The sequence below is a fragment of the Pseudorca crassidens genome, unplaced genomic scaffold (assembly GCF_039906515.1).
Source record: "Pseudorca crassidens isolate mPseCra1 unplaced genomic scaffold, mPseCra1.hap1 Scaffold_357, whole genome shotgun sequence".
Taxonomy (NCBI): domain Eukaryota; kingdom Metazoa; phylum Chordata; class Mammalia; order Artiodactyla; family Delphinidae; genus Pseudorca; species Pseudorca crassidens.
The window spans coordinates 15,407-29,242 of NW_027136284.1; the positions used below are offsets into that span (position 1 = coordinate 15,407).

The following is a 13,836-nucleotide window of genomic DNA, read 5'->3' on the forward strand; positions in this document are numbered from 1 at the left end:
GGCTTTTTCTGTGTCTTGGCTGTGGCACGTAGCGCAGCTACAAACACGGGGGTGCGTGGATCTCTCCAAACAACAGTTTTTCTCTTTGGCGGCTGTGTACCCACGACGGCGATTGCTGGATCATCTGATGGCTCAGTTTCTCCTATTTATTTATTTATATATTTATTTATTTACTTACTTACTTTTAAGGACTAGTACTTGTGGTTTAGGAAGAAGAGTTGAGTAACCACATGGAGTTAGTTTCAGGTGTACAGCAAAGGGGATACTGTTTTCCATGTCTAATATTGTTTCAGATTGATTTCCAGTATAGGTTATTGCAGGATATTGAATATCATTCCCTGTGTTATTCTGTAAATCCTTGTTGCTTATCTCCTTTATATGAAGTACTGTGTATCGGTTCATCGAGCTCCTAATTTATCCCTCCACCCCTCCTTTTTCCCTCGGGTAACCATCACTGTGTTTTCCAGGTCTGTGAGCCTGTTTCTGTTTCGCACATAGATTCAGTGGTAGTACTTTTGAGATTCCACGTATCTTTGTGTTTCTCTGTCGGACATACTTCACGAAGCGTAATATTCTCGGGGAGCAGTCTTGTGGCAGCAAATGGCAATAGTTCATTCTTTTTTATTGATGGCTGAGTGATAGCTCGTACTACATAGATACGACCTCTTCTTGTACTGGCCACCCGTTGACGGGCACTTGGGTTTTTTTCCGTGTCTTGGCTAGTGCAAATAGTGCCGCTGTGAACATGGAGGTGCCTGGGCCTTTCTGAACTCTTGTTTCGCCATTTCCGGGTACGTACCCAGGAGTGGGATTGCTGGATCAGACGGGACTTCTCCCTTGGCCTCTTTCAACCTCAACCCCTCCTCCCCCCACCCCCGCCGCCACACACACCTGAGGCTGGATGGTTTCTCCCGATGAGAGGTGATGTGTGTCTCTGGGGCAGTAGAATGCCCCCACCCGATTCGGACCCCCACCTAGCCCCTGTGGTGCACTCCGTTTCTGTTGTTCTCTTGCCCGCCTCCTACCCACCGCCCCCAGTAACAACCCATTGCTTGGCCTGACCACCTTGCCGCACAGCACACCAGTCTGGGGCGCTCACCCGCCACCCCACCGCGAAGGGGTCCTCTCCCACCATCTTCCACGCCCCACAGCCCGTTCACACACCCCGCCCTTCCCCCCAGCCTGCAGGCCCTGACCCCTCTCCCCGCCACCTGCCCCTTGTATCCCAGGCCCGCCTGTCACATGTCCTGCCCGGAAGTCTCACTTCTGCCAGCGCTCCTCAGACTCACCCTACTCCAGGCCCACTCCGCCCCCTGATCTGACCCACCCGCAAACACGTGCCCGGCCGGGTACCACCACCGCACCAAGCTTCTGCTGAGCCCCTGCCTGAGCGGCCAGCCGCTCTCCCGGGCCAGGTCCCCGCCAGCCCAACACCTCCCGCTCCTGCCCGCGCTCCAGCCAGACACCCCAGGTCCTTCCTCGCACCTCCCAGCACGCGGCCCACCGCCGCCCTCTCTCCATGGGCTCGTTCTGCTCCGTTCCCTAGCCCGCGTGGGGTGGCCACCGACCACGGCCACAAAGACCTTCATCCCACACTGTCAGCCACCCCCAAGGCACCGGCAAGGGCGTTCAGGAAACCTGCTGCGGTGTTGCGAAGCACCCGTCTGCGCACCGGTGCTCCTTTCCACAGGGGATCCGGCGCTGTCAGAAGGCACCGCGTGTGACAGCGCCGTCGGTGCCGCCGCCGCTGTCGCCGTGGGGGAGAAGCAGTGCTGCTGGAGAGTCCAAACACCGGCGGGGGCGTTTGCTCGTGGACACAGCCTCGGCGGGGAGAGGCGCCGCCCCGGCCATTCGTGTTTGGGGCTGAGGCAAGCGTGTGAAAACGAAGACACGGGACGTCGAAGGCCTCGAGTGGGCGCGCGCCAGTGCGGCCAAAAGGTGTGGCCGGGAAGGGAGGGTGGACGTTGCCTGGCAGGGCTTGGGCTGCAGGTGCAGGGCACCGGGCGGCTGTTGTCGGGCAGGGCGCGACGCCGAGGCCGCGGAGCAAGCGTGGCCTAAAAGCGGGATGTGGACGGTGTGAGGTAGAGAGGAAGAAGAAAGGCTTCCCTGACCGGGAATCGAACCCGGGCCGCGGCGGTGAGAGCGCCGAATCCTAACCACTAGACCACCAGGGAGCGTCGGGCCCTACCACTGCTCCTGCTCGACCCATAGCAGCCGCTCGGCGCCACCTTGGCGCCAAGACCCGGCCTTTCCAAGTCCAGCCACGCGCCGCCCCTGGCAATCCACGTGTCCTCCCGTCCTTCCTGCTTGCAGCACCCTCAGAACACTGCGCGCCTGCTTCTCGTACACACAAGAAGAGCCGCTAGGGCCGCCGAGCTCCCTGCTCCCAGCTCTCCCTCACAGGCCCCCGGCCGGCCGGCCGGCCGGCCGCCCGCGGAGCGCGGCAAAAGGTCAGCCCGCTGCGTTGGCCGGGAATCGAACCCGGGTCAACTGCTTGGAAGGCAGCTATGCTCACCACTATACCACCAACGCTGCACAGCCCGGGCCGCCCCGAGACGCCGGCACCGGGCTCGCCCGAGCGCACTCTCGCCGCCGCTTCCTCCTCCCCCTCCTCCTCCTCCTCCTCCTCCTCCGACTCCTTCTCTTCCGACTCCTCCTCCTTCTCTTCCTCCTCCTGCTCCCCTTTCTCTTCCTCGTCGTCCTCCTCCTCCTTAGCCGCCGCCGCCGCCGCCGCCGCCGCTTGGAGCAGCCCTGCCCCGACGCCACGCCGGCCGGCAGCTCTGTGACGTCACAGACGCCACCAAGGCCCCCCGGCGCCCCACCCGCGCCAGCCCCACGAAGCTGCCCTAGACCACCCGCCCGATCGCCTCAGGGTGGCGCTCTCGCTGCCTTGCTGCTCCAGGTCCCTCGGCTCCACGCCGCGGCCCGCCCCCGCCCCCGGCGCACGCATCTTCCAGCACCCCGGCTCGCCAAAGCCCTTCTCCACCCGGCGCCTGGCCAGGCCACTTCCCGCACCGACAGGGGACGGCACTCATCCGCCTCCCACCCGTCCCGGCAGCTGGGCACCTATGCAGCTGTGCATAGCTGCGCAGCCTTGCGTCGCGACGCAAGGAGCCCACGGAGACAGCCACTTTGGGCGGGCCGCAACGTCATCGAGAGCTTGTGGTGTCCAGAGGAGGCCGTCGCTCGGCCGTGGCGACTGAGTGCCCGGCGACGAGGAAGGGCTGGAGGGGGTCGAGGGTGGGCAGGCTGGGCACGCGCTGGGGCCCTGCGCCTCGCTGGAGGACGGAGGGCACAGGGCGGACAAGCAGGGTCCTTGGGAGATAGGCGGCGGGACGGAGAGCGGCGCCAGCCACCAAAAGGGGGCGTGTTGCCTCCCCGTCGGGGAATCGAACCCCGGTCTCCCGCGTGACAGGCGGGGATACTCACCACTATACTAACGAGGACGGCGGCCACCGCCCCCGCGCCCGGACGCTCTCGGGCTGACTGCCGACGCCTCCCCCTGCCCTCCGGCCCCCTGCCCACCACGGGCGCCCGGCACGTGCCCGAGGCGACCCAACGCCACACCAACCGCGTCCTCCAAAGCAGCAGCCCCCGACCCGACAGGGACCCGGACCCGAGTGGCGCTGAAAGCTCCGAGTGCGCGCTGCCTATTGCCTCCGACGAGGGGATCGCGCCGGGAGGAGGGGGCCCGAGACCGAAAGCAAGGCTGCGAGGAGGGGGTGGGCGCGCGCCTGGCCATGGCCGGCGAGGGGAGGCGCGGGTGGGGGCCGGCGGCAGGGGCTGGCAAGACGCGGCCCGGCTCCGTCCGGGGCCAGGGCTGGGCGAGGACGCCACCGCGGCGGAGCCAGGCGCGTCGTCTGGCCTTGCTCCCCGTCGGCCGCCGCGCGCCCGCTCCGTCGCTCCCCCACACGGCCGCGCGCCTGGCGCGGAGCACCGCGTCCCGCCAAGGGCACCGGGCTGCGCGTCGCGTCGGGTCCCAGCCAGCCGAGCGGCCACGCGCACGCCCAGGCCCGCCGTCAGGATGGCCGAGCGGTCTAAGGCGCTGCGTTCAGGTCGCAGTCTCCCCTGGAGGCGTGGGTTCGAATCCCACTCCTGACAAGCCAGCCTTTTGGCCCGCCCGACAAACGCACCCGGCCCTATGGCAGCGCTTTACTGCCTTCCAGTCCGTTCGCGCCTTGCGCTCTTGCCGCCTCTCCAAACTGCGGCCCGGACATCCACGCCTCTCAGACGCGGGACCTTCTCAGCCACGGCCGCGGGCCTGGCAGAAACGGCCCGCTACGAACCCTCCGGCCACGGGCTTTCCGGAAAAACGCCCTCCCCGCCAGCTCCTACGCCCCCTCCTACCTGCACCCACACCAGGAAGCCCTTCAGTCCTTCGCAGCACATCTTTCCTCACCTGCTGGCGGCTGCTGCTGCTGGTCTTCCTGCCTGCCTGCCTGCCTGCCTGCCTTCGCCCCTCCCACCCACGGCCTCTCCCCCGCCCCACCCCGCCCCCACCGCCACACGCAGAACGGCCGCGTGTGGAAAGCCCTCCACGCCTCGCCCGCCCTCCGACTTCTGCCTGGTGAACAGCGGACTCGTTCTCACAGCCTTTCTTCCACTTCCGCCAGCAGCAGCTCTCCCTCTTTCCAACATCCTGTCCTTCCCGCCAGACCCAACGGCCTGCCTGCCCATTCCATTCCCTCCACAGCCACAGCGAGGTGGCCGCCGACAGCGTCCTGACTGCCTTGTGGTGCGTGCCCTCGGTGCTTTTTCGCCTTGGGACCCTGGCCGGACCACACCTGCCTGCCTGCCTGCCTGCGTCGGAGCCGGGCGGCGGCTGAGAGGAACGTCGGTGCTCAGCCGCACCGGCCACGCCTCGCCTGCCCTGACCGGGATTCGGGCGCGGGCCAGGCCGGTTCGCCTCCTGGCTTCGCCTGGCGACACCGACAGTCAATCGGCTCCGTGGACGGCAGAGAAAGCGCAGGACGGGCCGAGCCCGTGGACGGCAGAGAAAGCGCAGGACGGGCCGAGCCCGCCTGCGTCCCTCCATCCTTCGGTGCTTCCGACCGCCTCGCGCCCTGGGGTCGCCAGAGTGCCCGGAGCCTCTCATTCAGGTGGCCCGTCGGCCTCCTGCTCAAATGGAGCCCATGCCCACGCGGCGAGCAGTGACCAGGGTCCGGCGGTTGGCGGCGAGCGCCGCTGGGGCAGCGTTGGGCGCCGCTGGGGCAGCGGCGGGCGCCGGCGGCCATCGGTGCATGGGTGGTTCAGTGGTAGAATTCTCGCCTGCCACGCGGGAGGCCCGGGTTCGATTCCCGGCCCATGCAGACGCAGCGTCCCCTTTTGGTGCCCGCAGCCCCAAAGCGGAGCTGGGTTTCCCAGCTGCCACACTCAAGGCACCGGTCCTGCAACAGCTCGCTCACCACCGTACCTTCCCGGCCCCTGTCCTTCCCACGCAGACGCCCCCACCCCACACACACCCGGGAGCCAGGCCTCCAGGACCTGACACCTCGCGGGCTCAGCCACTCTTTCGCCCAGACCCCTTCCTTGTCCTTGTTCTCTTCCTGACCCCGACCCCGCTTGTGTCCCGCTTGTCACCGTAAGGAACACCCCACGCTGGCACCCGCACAGCCCAACCTCTTCACCTTTCGCCACGTGTCCAAGCTCTCTGCCTCACTCTGCCCCCACTCCGAAAATTATACTATCTTTGCACAACCAGCAGCAAGCAAGTCGCCACCTCTGGGAGCGATACATCCCAGTTTCCTAGAGAGTCCCAAAAGCGCTCACTTGCACGAGGAGTTCCAAAGAAGTCCACACTATCATCGCAGACTACACTCTAGATTCACGTTTTGACCCTCAACAGAAACACGTTTCCAACACCGGCCCGCTCCTCCACCGCTACTGCCACCAGCGCCATCAGCACGACAAACACCAACCCCTCCCCTGAACCTCTGCTCCCACCAACAGCATCAGCCCTCGGGACAGCACCCCCAGCACCACCACCTCAGCCTCCTGCCTATTCCCACAAACACCCCCCTCCCCCCTCCTATCTCGCCACTTTTCCCCCCGATCCTTTCCAAATCCTACGTTGTCAAGGATCCTGCCCTTGCCTCTGTCCCGTTGCCCTCTTGTTTCCCCCTTCGTCGTCTTCTCCTTTTCGTAGCAGTATGGTTGGTTTAAACATTGTGTTACTTTCTGGTGTACAGCAAAGTGATTCAGTTATATGTCCTTTTCCAGGTTATTTTCCGTTATACGTTATCACGACACATGAATACAGTTCCCTGTGCTGTACGGTAAATCCTTGTTGCTTGTGTGCTTTATGTATAGTACTTCCTCTCTGTTAATCACAGCTCCGGAATTTCCCCTGCCCTACACTTTCCCCTTGGGTAACGAGCAGTGTGTTTTCTATGTCTGTGTGTCTGTCTCTCTTTGGCACATACGTTCGTTTGTAGTACGCTTTAGAGTCCCCGTATCTTTGTGCTTCTCTGCCTGACTTACGTCGCTGAGTGTAATATACTCTAGGTCCCTCCTTCTTGGTGCAAATGGCAGTATCTCACTCTTTTGTATGGCTGAGTAATATTCCACAGCAAAGTAATATTGCACAGCAAAGCAGATACTGTTTCCCATGTCTAATAACGTTTCAGATTGCTTTCCATGATAGCTTACTACACGATATTGAATATCATTCCCTGTGTTATACTGGAAATCCTTGTTGCTTATGTCTTTTTTTTTTTTTTTTTTTTTTTTTGCAGTACGCGGGCCTCTCACTGCTGTGGCCTCTCCCGTTGCGGAGCACAGGCTCCGGACGCGCAGGCTCAGCGGCCATGGCTCACGGGCCCAGCCGCTCCGCGGCATGTGGGATCTTCCCGGACCGGGGCACGAACCCGTGTCCCCTGCATCGGCAGGCGGACTCTCAACCACTGCGCCACCAGGGAAGCCCCCTGCTTATGTCTTTTATATGAAGTACGGTGTATCTGTTCATCGCAGCTCCTAATTTATGTCTCCACCCCTGCCTTTCTCCTCGGGTAACCATCAGTGTGTTTTCTCTGTCTGGGAGTCTGTTTCTCTTTTGCACATACATTCTTTTCTATTACGTTTTAGATTCCACGTATCTTTGTGCTTCTCTGTCAGACTTACTTCACCAAGTGTAATAATCTCTAGGACCATCCTTAGTGTGGCAAATGGCAATATTTCATTTTCTGAAATGGCTGAGTAATACTCCCCAGTACATATATACCACATCCTTTTCTGTCAGCCGACTGCTGATGGGCACATGGGCTTTTTCTGTGTCTTGGCTGTGGCACGTAGCGCAGCTACAAACACGGGGGTGCGTGGATCTCTCCAAACAACAGTTTTTCTCTTTGGCGGCTGTGTACCCACGACGGCGATTGCTGGATCATCTGATGGCTCAGTTTCTCCTATTTATTTATTTATATATTTATTTATTTACTTACTTACTTTTAAGGACTAGTACTTGTGGTTTAGGAAGAAGAGTTGAGTAACCACATGGAGTTAGTTTCAGGTGTACAGCAAAGGGGATACTGTTTTCCATGTCTAATATTGTTTCAGATTGATTTCCAGTATAGGTTATTGCAGGATATTGAATATCATTCCCTGTGTTATTCTGTAAATCCTTGTTGCTTATCTCCTTTATATGAAGTACTGTGTATCGGTTCATCGAGCTCCTAATTTATCCCTCCACCCCTCCTTTTTCCCTCGGGTAACCATCACTGTGTTTTCCAGGTCTGTGAGCCTGTTTCTGTTTCGCACATAGATTCAGTGGTAGTACTTTTGAGATTCCACGTATCTTTGTGTTTCTCTGTCGGACATACTTCACGAAGCGTAATATTCTCGGGGAGCAGTCTTGTGGCAGCAAATGGCAATAGTTCATTCTTTTTTATTGATGGCTGAGTGATAGCTCGTACTACATAGATACGACCTCTTCTTGTACTGGCCACCCGTTGACGGGCACTTGGGTTTTTTTCCGTGTCTTGGCTAGTGCAAATAGTGCCGCTGTGAACATGGAGGTGCCTGGGCCTTTCTGAACTCTTGTTTCGCCATTTCCGGGTACGTACCCAGGAGTGGGATTGCTGGATCAGACGGGACTTCTCCCTTGGCCTCTTTCAACCTCAACCCCTCCTCCCCCCACCCCCGCCGCCACACACACCTGAGGCTGGATGGTTTCTCCCGATGAGAGGTGATGTGTGTCTCTGGGGCAGTAGAATGCCCCCACCCGATTCGGACCCCCACCTAGCCCCTGTGGTGCACTCCGTTTCTGTTGTTCTCTTGCCCGCCTCCTACCCACCGCCCCCAGTAACAACCCATTGCTTGGCCTGACCACCTTGCCGCACAGCACACCAGTCTGGGGCGCTCACCCGCCACCCCACCGCGAAGGGGTCCTCTCCCACCATCTTCCACGCCCCACAGCCCGTTCACACACCCCGCCCTTCCCCCCAGCCTGCAGGCCCTGACCCCTCTCCCCGCCACCTGCCCCTTGTATCCCAGGCCCGCCTGTCACATGTCCTGCCCGGAAGTCTCACTTCTGCCAGCGCTCCTCAGACTCACCCTACTCCAGGCCCACTCCGCCCCCTGATCTGACCCACCCGCAAACACGTGCCCGGCCGGGTACCACCACCGCACCAAGCTTCTGCTGAGCCCCTGCCTGAGCGGCCAGCCGCTCTCCCGGGCCAGGTCCCCGCCAGCCCAACACCTCCCGCTCCTGCCCGCGCTCCAGCCAGACACCCCAGGTCCTTCCTCGCACCTCCCAGCACGCGGCCCACCGCCGCCCTCTCTCCATGGGCTCGTTCTGCTCCGTTCCCTAGCCCGCGTGGGGTGGCCACCGACCACGGCCACAAAGACCTTCATCCCACACTGTCAGCCACCCCCAAGGCACCGGCAAGGGCGTTCAGGAAACCTGCTGCGGTGTTGCGAAGCACCCGTCTGCGCACCGGTGCTCCTTTCCACAGGGGATCCGGCGCTGTCAGAAGGCACCGCGTGTGACAGCGCCGTCGGTGCCGCCGCCGCTGTCGCCGTGGGGGAGAAGCAGTGCTGCTGGAGAGTCCAAACACCGGCGGGGGCGTTTGCTCGTGGACACAGCCTCGGCGGGGAGAGGCGCCGCCCCGGCCATTCGTGTTTGGGGCTGAGGCAAGCGTGTGAAAACGAAGACACGGGACGTCGAAGGCCTCGAGTGGGCGCGCGCCAGTGCGGCCAAAAGGTGTGGCCGGGCAGGGAGGGTGGAGGTTGCCTGGCAGGGCTTGGGCTGCAGGTGCAGGGCACCGGGCGGCTGTTGTCGGGCAGGGCGCGACGCCGAGGCCGCGGAGCAAGCGTGGCCTAAAAGTGGGATGTGGACGGTGTGAGGTAGAGGGGAAGAAGAAAGGCTTCCCTGACCGGGAATCGAACCCGGGCCGCGGCGGTGAGAGCGCCGAATCCTAACCACTAGACCACCAGGGAGCGTCGGGCCCTACCACTGCTCCTGCTCGACCCATAGCAGCCGCTCGGCGCCACCTTGGCGCCAAGACCCGGCCTTTCCAAGTCCAGCCACGCGCCGCCCCTGGCAATCCACGTGTCCTCCCGTCCTTCCTGCTTGCAGCACCCTCAGAACACTGCGCGCCTGCTTCTCGCACACACAAGAAGAGCCGCTAGGGCCGCCGAGCTCCCTGCTCCCAGCTCTCCCTCACAGGCCCCCGGACGGACGGCCGGCCGGCCGCCCGCGGAGCGCGGCAAAAGGTCAGCCCGCTGCGTTGGCCGGGAATCGAACCCGGGTCAACTGCTTGGAAGGCAGCTATGCTCACCACTATACCACCAACGCTGCACAGCCCGGGCCGCCCCGAGACGCCGGCACCGGGCTCGCCCGAGCGCACTCTCGCCGCCGCTTCCTCCTCCCCCTCCTCCTCCTCCTCCTCCTCCTCCGACTCCTTCTCTTCCGACTCCTCCTCCTTCTCTTCCTCCTCCTGCTCCCCTTTCTCTTCCTCGTCGTCCTCCTCCTCCTTAGCCGCCGCCGCCGCCGCCGCCGCCGCTTGGAGCAGCCCTGCCCCGACGCCACGCCGGCCGGCAGCTCTGTGACGTCACAGACGCCACCAAGGCCCCCCGGCGCCCCACCCGCGCCAGCCCCACGAAGCTGCCCTAGACCACCCGCCCGATCGCCTCAGGGTGGCGCTCTCGCTGCCTTGCTGCTCCAGGTCCCTCGGCTCCACGCCGCGGCCCGCCCCCGCCCCCGGCGCACGCATCTTCCAGCACCCCGGCTCGCCAAAGCCCTTCTCCACCCGGCGCCTGGCCAGGCCACTTCCCGCACCGACAGGGGACGGCACTCATCCGCCTCCCACCCGTCCCGGCAGCTGGGCACCTATGCAGCTGTGCATAGCTGCGCAGCCTTGCGTCGCGACGCAAGGAGCCCACGGAGACAGCCACTTTGGGCGGGCCGCAACGTCATCGAGAGCTTGTGGTGTCCAGAGGAGGCCGTCGCTCGGCCGTGGCGACTGAGTGCCCGGCGACGAGGAAGGGCTGGAGGGGGTCGAGGGTGGGCAGGCTGGGCACGCGCTGGGGCCCTGCGCCTCGCTGGAGGACGGAGGGCACAGGGCGGACAAGCAGGGTCCTTGGGAGATAGGCGGCGGGACAGAGAGCGGCGCCAGCCACCAAAAGGGGGCGTGTTGCCTCCCCGTCGGGGAATCGAACCCCGGTCTCCCGCGTGACAGGCGGGGATACTCACCACTATACTAACGAGGACGGCGGCCACCGCCCCCGCGCCCGGACGCTCTCGGGCTGACTGCCGACGCCTCCCCCTGCCCTCCGGCCCCCTGCCCACCACGGGCGCCCGGCACGTGCCCGAGCCGACCCAACGCCACACCAACCGCGTCCTCCAAAGCAGCAGCCCCCGACCCGACAGGGACCCGGACCCGAGTGGCGCTGAAAGCTCCGAGTGCGCGCTGCCTATTGCCTCCGACGAGGGGATCGCGCCGGGAGGAGGGGGCCCGAGACCGAAAGCAAGGCTGCGAGGAGGGGGTGGGCGCGCGCCTGGCCATGGCCGGCGAGGGGAGGCGCGGGTGGGGGCCGGCGGCAGGGGCTGGCAAGACGCGGCCCGGCTCCGTCCGGGGCCAGGGCTGGGCGAGGACGCCACCGCGGCGGAGCCAGGCGCGTCGTCTGGCCTTGCTCCCCGTCGGCCGCCGCGCGCCCGCTCCGTCGCTCCCCCACACGGCCGCGCGCCTGGCGCGGAGCACCGCGTCCCGCCAAGGGCACCGGGCTGCGCGTCGCGTCGGGTCCCAGCCAGCCGAGCGGCCACGCGCACGCCCAGGCCCGCCGTCAGGATGGCCGAGCGGTCTAAGGCGCTGCGTTCAGGTCGCAGTCTCCCCTGGAGGCGTGGGTTCGAATCCCACTCCTGACAAGCCAGCCTTTTGGCCCGCCCGACAAACGCACCCGGCCCTATGGCAGCGCTTTACTGCCTTCCAGTCCGTTCGCGCCTTGCGCTCTTGCCGCCTCTCCAAACTGCGGCCCGGACATCCACGCCTCTCAGACGCGGGACCTTCTCAGCCACGGCCGCGGGCCTGGCAGAAACGGCCCGCTACGAACCCTCCGGCCACGGGCTTTCCGGAAAAACGCCCTCCCCGCCAGCTCCTACGCCCCCTCCTACCTGCACCCACACCAGGAAGCCCTTCAGTCCTTCGCAGCACATCTTTCCTCACCTGCTGGCGGCTGCTGCTGCTGGTCTTCCTGCCTGCCTGCCTGCCTGCCTGCCTTCGCCCCTCCCACCCACGGCCTCTCCCCCGCCCCACCCCGCCCCCACCGCCACACGCAGAACGGCCGCGTGTGGAAAGCCCTCCACGCCTCGCCCGCCCTCCGACTTCTGCCTGGTGAACAGCGGACTCGTTCTCACAGCCTTTCTTCCACTTCCGCCAGCAGCAGCTCTCCCTCTTTCCAACATCCTGTCCTTCCCGCCAGACCCAACGGCCTGCCTGCCCATTCCATTCCCTCCACAGCCACAGCGAGGTGGCCGCCGACAGCGTCCTGACTGCCTTGTGGTGCGTGCCCTCGGTGCTTTTTCGCCTTGGGACCCTGGCCGGACCACACCTGCCTGCCTGCCTGCCTGCGTCGGAGCCGGGCGGCGGCTGAGAGGAACGTCGGTGCTCAGCCGCACCGGCCACGCCTCGCCTGCCCTGACCGGGATTCGGGCGCGGGCCAGGCCGGTTCGCCTCCTGGCTTCGCCTGGCGACACCGACAGTCAATCGGCTCCGTGGACGGCAGAGAAAGCGCAGGACGGGCCGAGCCCGTGGACGGCAGAGAAAGCGCAGGACGGGCCGAGCCCGCCTGCGTCCCTCCATCCTTCGGTGCTTCCGACCGCCTCGCGCCCTGGGGTCGCCAGAGTGCCCGGAGCCTCTCATTCAGGTGGCCCGTCGGCCTCCTGCTCAAATGGAGCCCATGCCCACGCGGCGAGCAGTGACCAGGGTCCGGCGGTTGGCGGCGAGCGCCGCTGGGGCAGCGTTGGGCGCCGCTGGGGCAGCGGCGGGCGCCGGCGGCCATCGGTGCATGGGTGGTTCAGTGGTAGAATTCTCGCCTGCCACGCGGGAGGCCCGGGTTCGATTCCCGGCCCATGCAGACGCAGCGTCCCCTTTTGGTGCCCGCAGCCCCAAAGCGGAGCTGGGTTTCCCAGCTGCCACACTCAAGGCACCGGTCCTGCAACAGCTCGCTCACCACCGTACCTTCCCGGCCCCTGTCCTTCCCACGCAGACGCCCCCACCCCACACACACCCGGGAGCCAGGCCTCCAGGACCTGACACCTCGCGGGCTCAGCCACTCTTTCGCCCAGACCCCTTCCTTGTCCTTGTTCTCTTCCTGACCCCGACCCCGCTTGTGTCCCGCTTGTCACCGTAAGGAACACCCCACGCTGGCACCCGCACAGCCCAACCTCTTCACCTTTCGCCACGTGTCCAAGCTCTCTGCCTCACTCTGCCCCCACTCCGAAAATTATACTATCTTTGCACAACCAGCAGCAAGCAAGTCGCCACCTCTGGGAGCGATACATCCCAGTTTCCTAGAGAGTCCCAAAAGCGCTCACTTGCACGAGGAGTTCCAAAGAAGTCCACACTATCATCGCAGACTACACTCTAGATTCACGTTTTGACCCTCAACAGAAACACGTTTCCAACACCGGCCCGCTCCTCCACCGCTACTGCCACCAGCGCCATCAGCACGACAAACACCAACCCCTCCCCTGAACCTCTGCTCCCACCAACAGCATCAGCCCTCGGGACAGCACCCCCAGCACCACCACCTCAGCCTCCTGCCTATTCCCACAAACACCCCCCTCCCCCCTCCTATCTCGCCACTTTCCCCCCCGATCCTTTCCAAATCCTACGTTGTCAAGGATCCTGCCCTTGCCTCTGTCCCGTTGCCCTCTTGTTTCCCCCTTCGTCGTCTTCTCCTTTTCGTAGCAGTATGGTTGGTTTAAACATTGTGTTACTTTCTGGTGTACAGCAAAGTGATTCAGTTATATGTCCTTTTCCAGGTTATTTTCCGTTATACGTTATCACGACACATGAATACAGTTCCCTGTGCTGTACGGTAAATCCTTGTTGCTTGTGTGCTTTATGTATAGTACTTCCTCTCTGTTAATCACAGCTCCGGAATTTCCCCTGCCCTACACTTTCCCCTTGGGTAACGAGCAGTGTGTTTTCTATGTCTGTGTGTCTGTCTCTCTTTGGCACATACGTTCGTTTGTAGTACGCTTTAGAGTCCCCGTATCTTTGTGCTTCTCTGCCTGACTTACGTCGCTGAGTGTAATATACTCTAGGTCCCTCCTTCTTGGTGCAAATGGCAGTATCTCACTCTTTTGTATGGCTGAGTAATATTCCACAGCAAAGTAAT

General features: G+C 63.2%; 1 protein-coding gene and 10 non-coding genes across 11 annotated transcripts; 4 read left to right on the top strand and 7 right to left on the bottom strand.

Moving 5' to 3' along the window:
- Window positions 1-2,102: 2,102 nt before the first annotated feature.
- Window positions 2,103-2,174, bottom strand: TRNAE-CUC (transfer RNA glutamic acid (anticodon CUC)). Its single transcript has one exon. It is a non-coding gene; the product is annotated as a tRNA-Glu (tRNA).
- A 286-nt stretch (window positions 2,175-2,460) lies between these two features.
- TRNAG-UCC (transfer RNA glycine (anticodon UCC)) lies at window positions 2,461-2,532 on the bottom strand. The gene has a single exon. It is a non-coding gene; the product is annotated as a tRNA-Gly (tRNA).
- An 842-nt stretch (window positions 2,533-3,374) lies between these two features.
- On the bottom strand, window positions 3,375-3,446 carry TRNAD-GUC (transfer RNA aspartic acid (anticodon GUC)). The gene has a single exon. It is a non-coding gene; the product is annotated as a tRNA-Asp (tRNA).
- Window positions 3,447-4,018: 572 nt separating this feature from the next.
- On the top strand, window positions 4,019-4,101 carry TRNAL-CAG (transfer RNA leucine (anticodon CAG)). Its single transcript has one exon. It is a non-coding gene; the product is annotated as a tRNA-Leu (tRNA).
- A 1,137-nt stretch (window positions 4,102-5,238) lies between these two features.
- On the top strand, window positions 5,239-5,309 carry TRNAG-GCC (transfer RNA glycine (anticodon GCC)). Its single transcript has one exon. It is a non-coding gene; the product is annotated as a tRNA-Gly (tRNA).
- Window positions 5,310-8,962: 3,653 nt separating this feature from the next.
- LOC137218185 (histone H3.v1-like) lies at window positions 8,963-10,208 on the bottom strand. Its single transcript, XM_067724960.1, has 3 exons — window positions 10,118-10,208; window positions 9,824-10,009; window positions 8,963-9,312 (listed from the first exon to the last, which is right to left on the bottom strand). Exons 1-3 carry the CDS (start codon window positions 10,206-10,208, stop codon window positions 8,963-8,965), a joined length of 627 nt encoding a protein of 208 aa, XP_067581061.1.
- Window positions 9,361-9,432, bottom strand: TRNAE-CUC (transfer RNA glutamic acid (anticodon CUC)). The gene has a single exon. It is a non-coding gene; the product is annotated as a tRNA-Glu (tRNA).
- On the bottom strand, window positions 9,719-9,790 carry TRNAG-UCC (transfer RNA glycine (anticodon UCC)). The gene has a single exon. It is a non-coding gene; the product is annotated as a tRNA-Gly (tRNA).
- Window positions 10,209-10,632: 424 nt separating the features above from the next.
- TRNAD-GUC (transfer RNA aspartic acid (anticodon GUC)) lies at window positions 10,633-10,704 on the bottom strand. Its single transcript has one exon. It is a non-coding gene; the product is annotated as a tRNA-Asp (tRNA).
- Window positions 10,705-11,276: 572 nt separating this feature from the next.
- Window positions 11,277-11,359, top strand: TRNAL-CAG (transfer RNA leucine (anticodon CAG)). Its single transcript has one exon. It is a non-coding gene; the product is annotated as a tRNA-Leu (tRNA).
- Window positions 11,360-12,496: 1,137 nt separating this feature from the next.
- On the top strand, window positions 12,497-12,567 carry TRNAG-GCC (transfer RNA glycine (anticodon GCC)). The gene has a single exon. It is a non-coding gene; the product is annotated as a tRNA-Gly (tRNA).
- The last annotated feature ends 1,269 nt before the right edge of the window (window positions 12,568-13,836 follow it).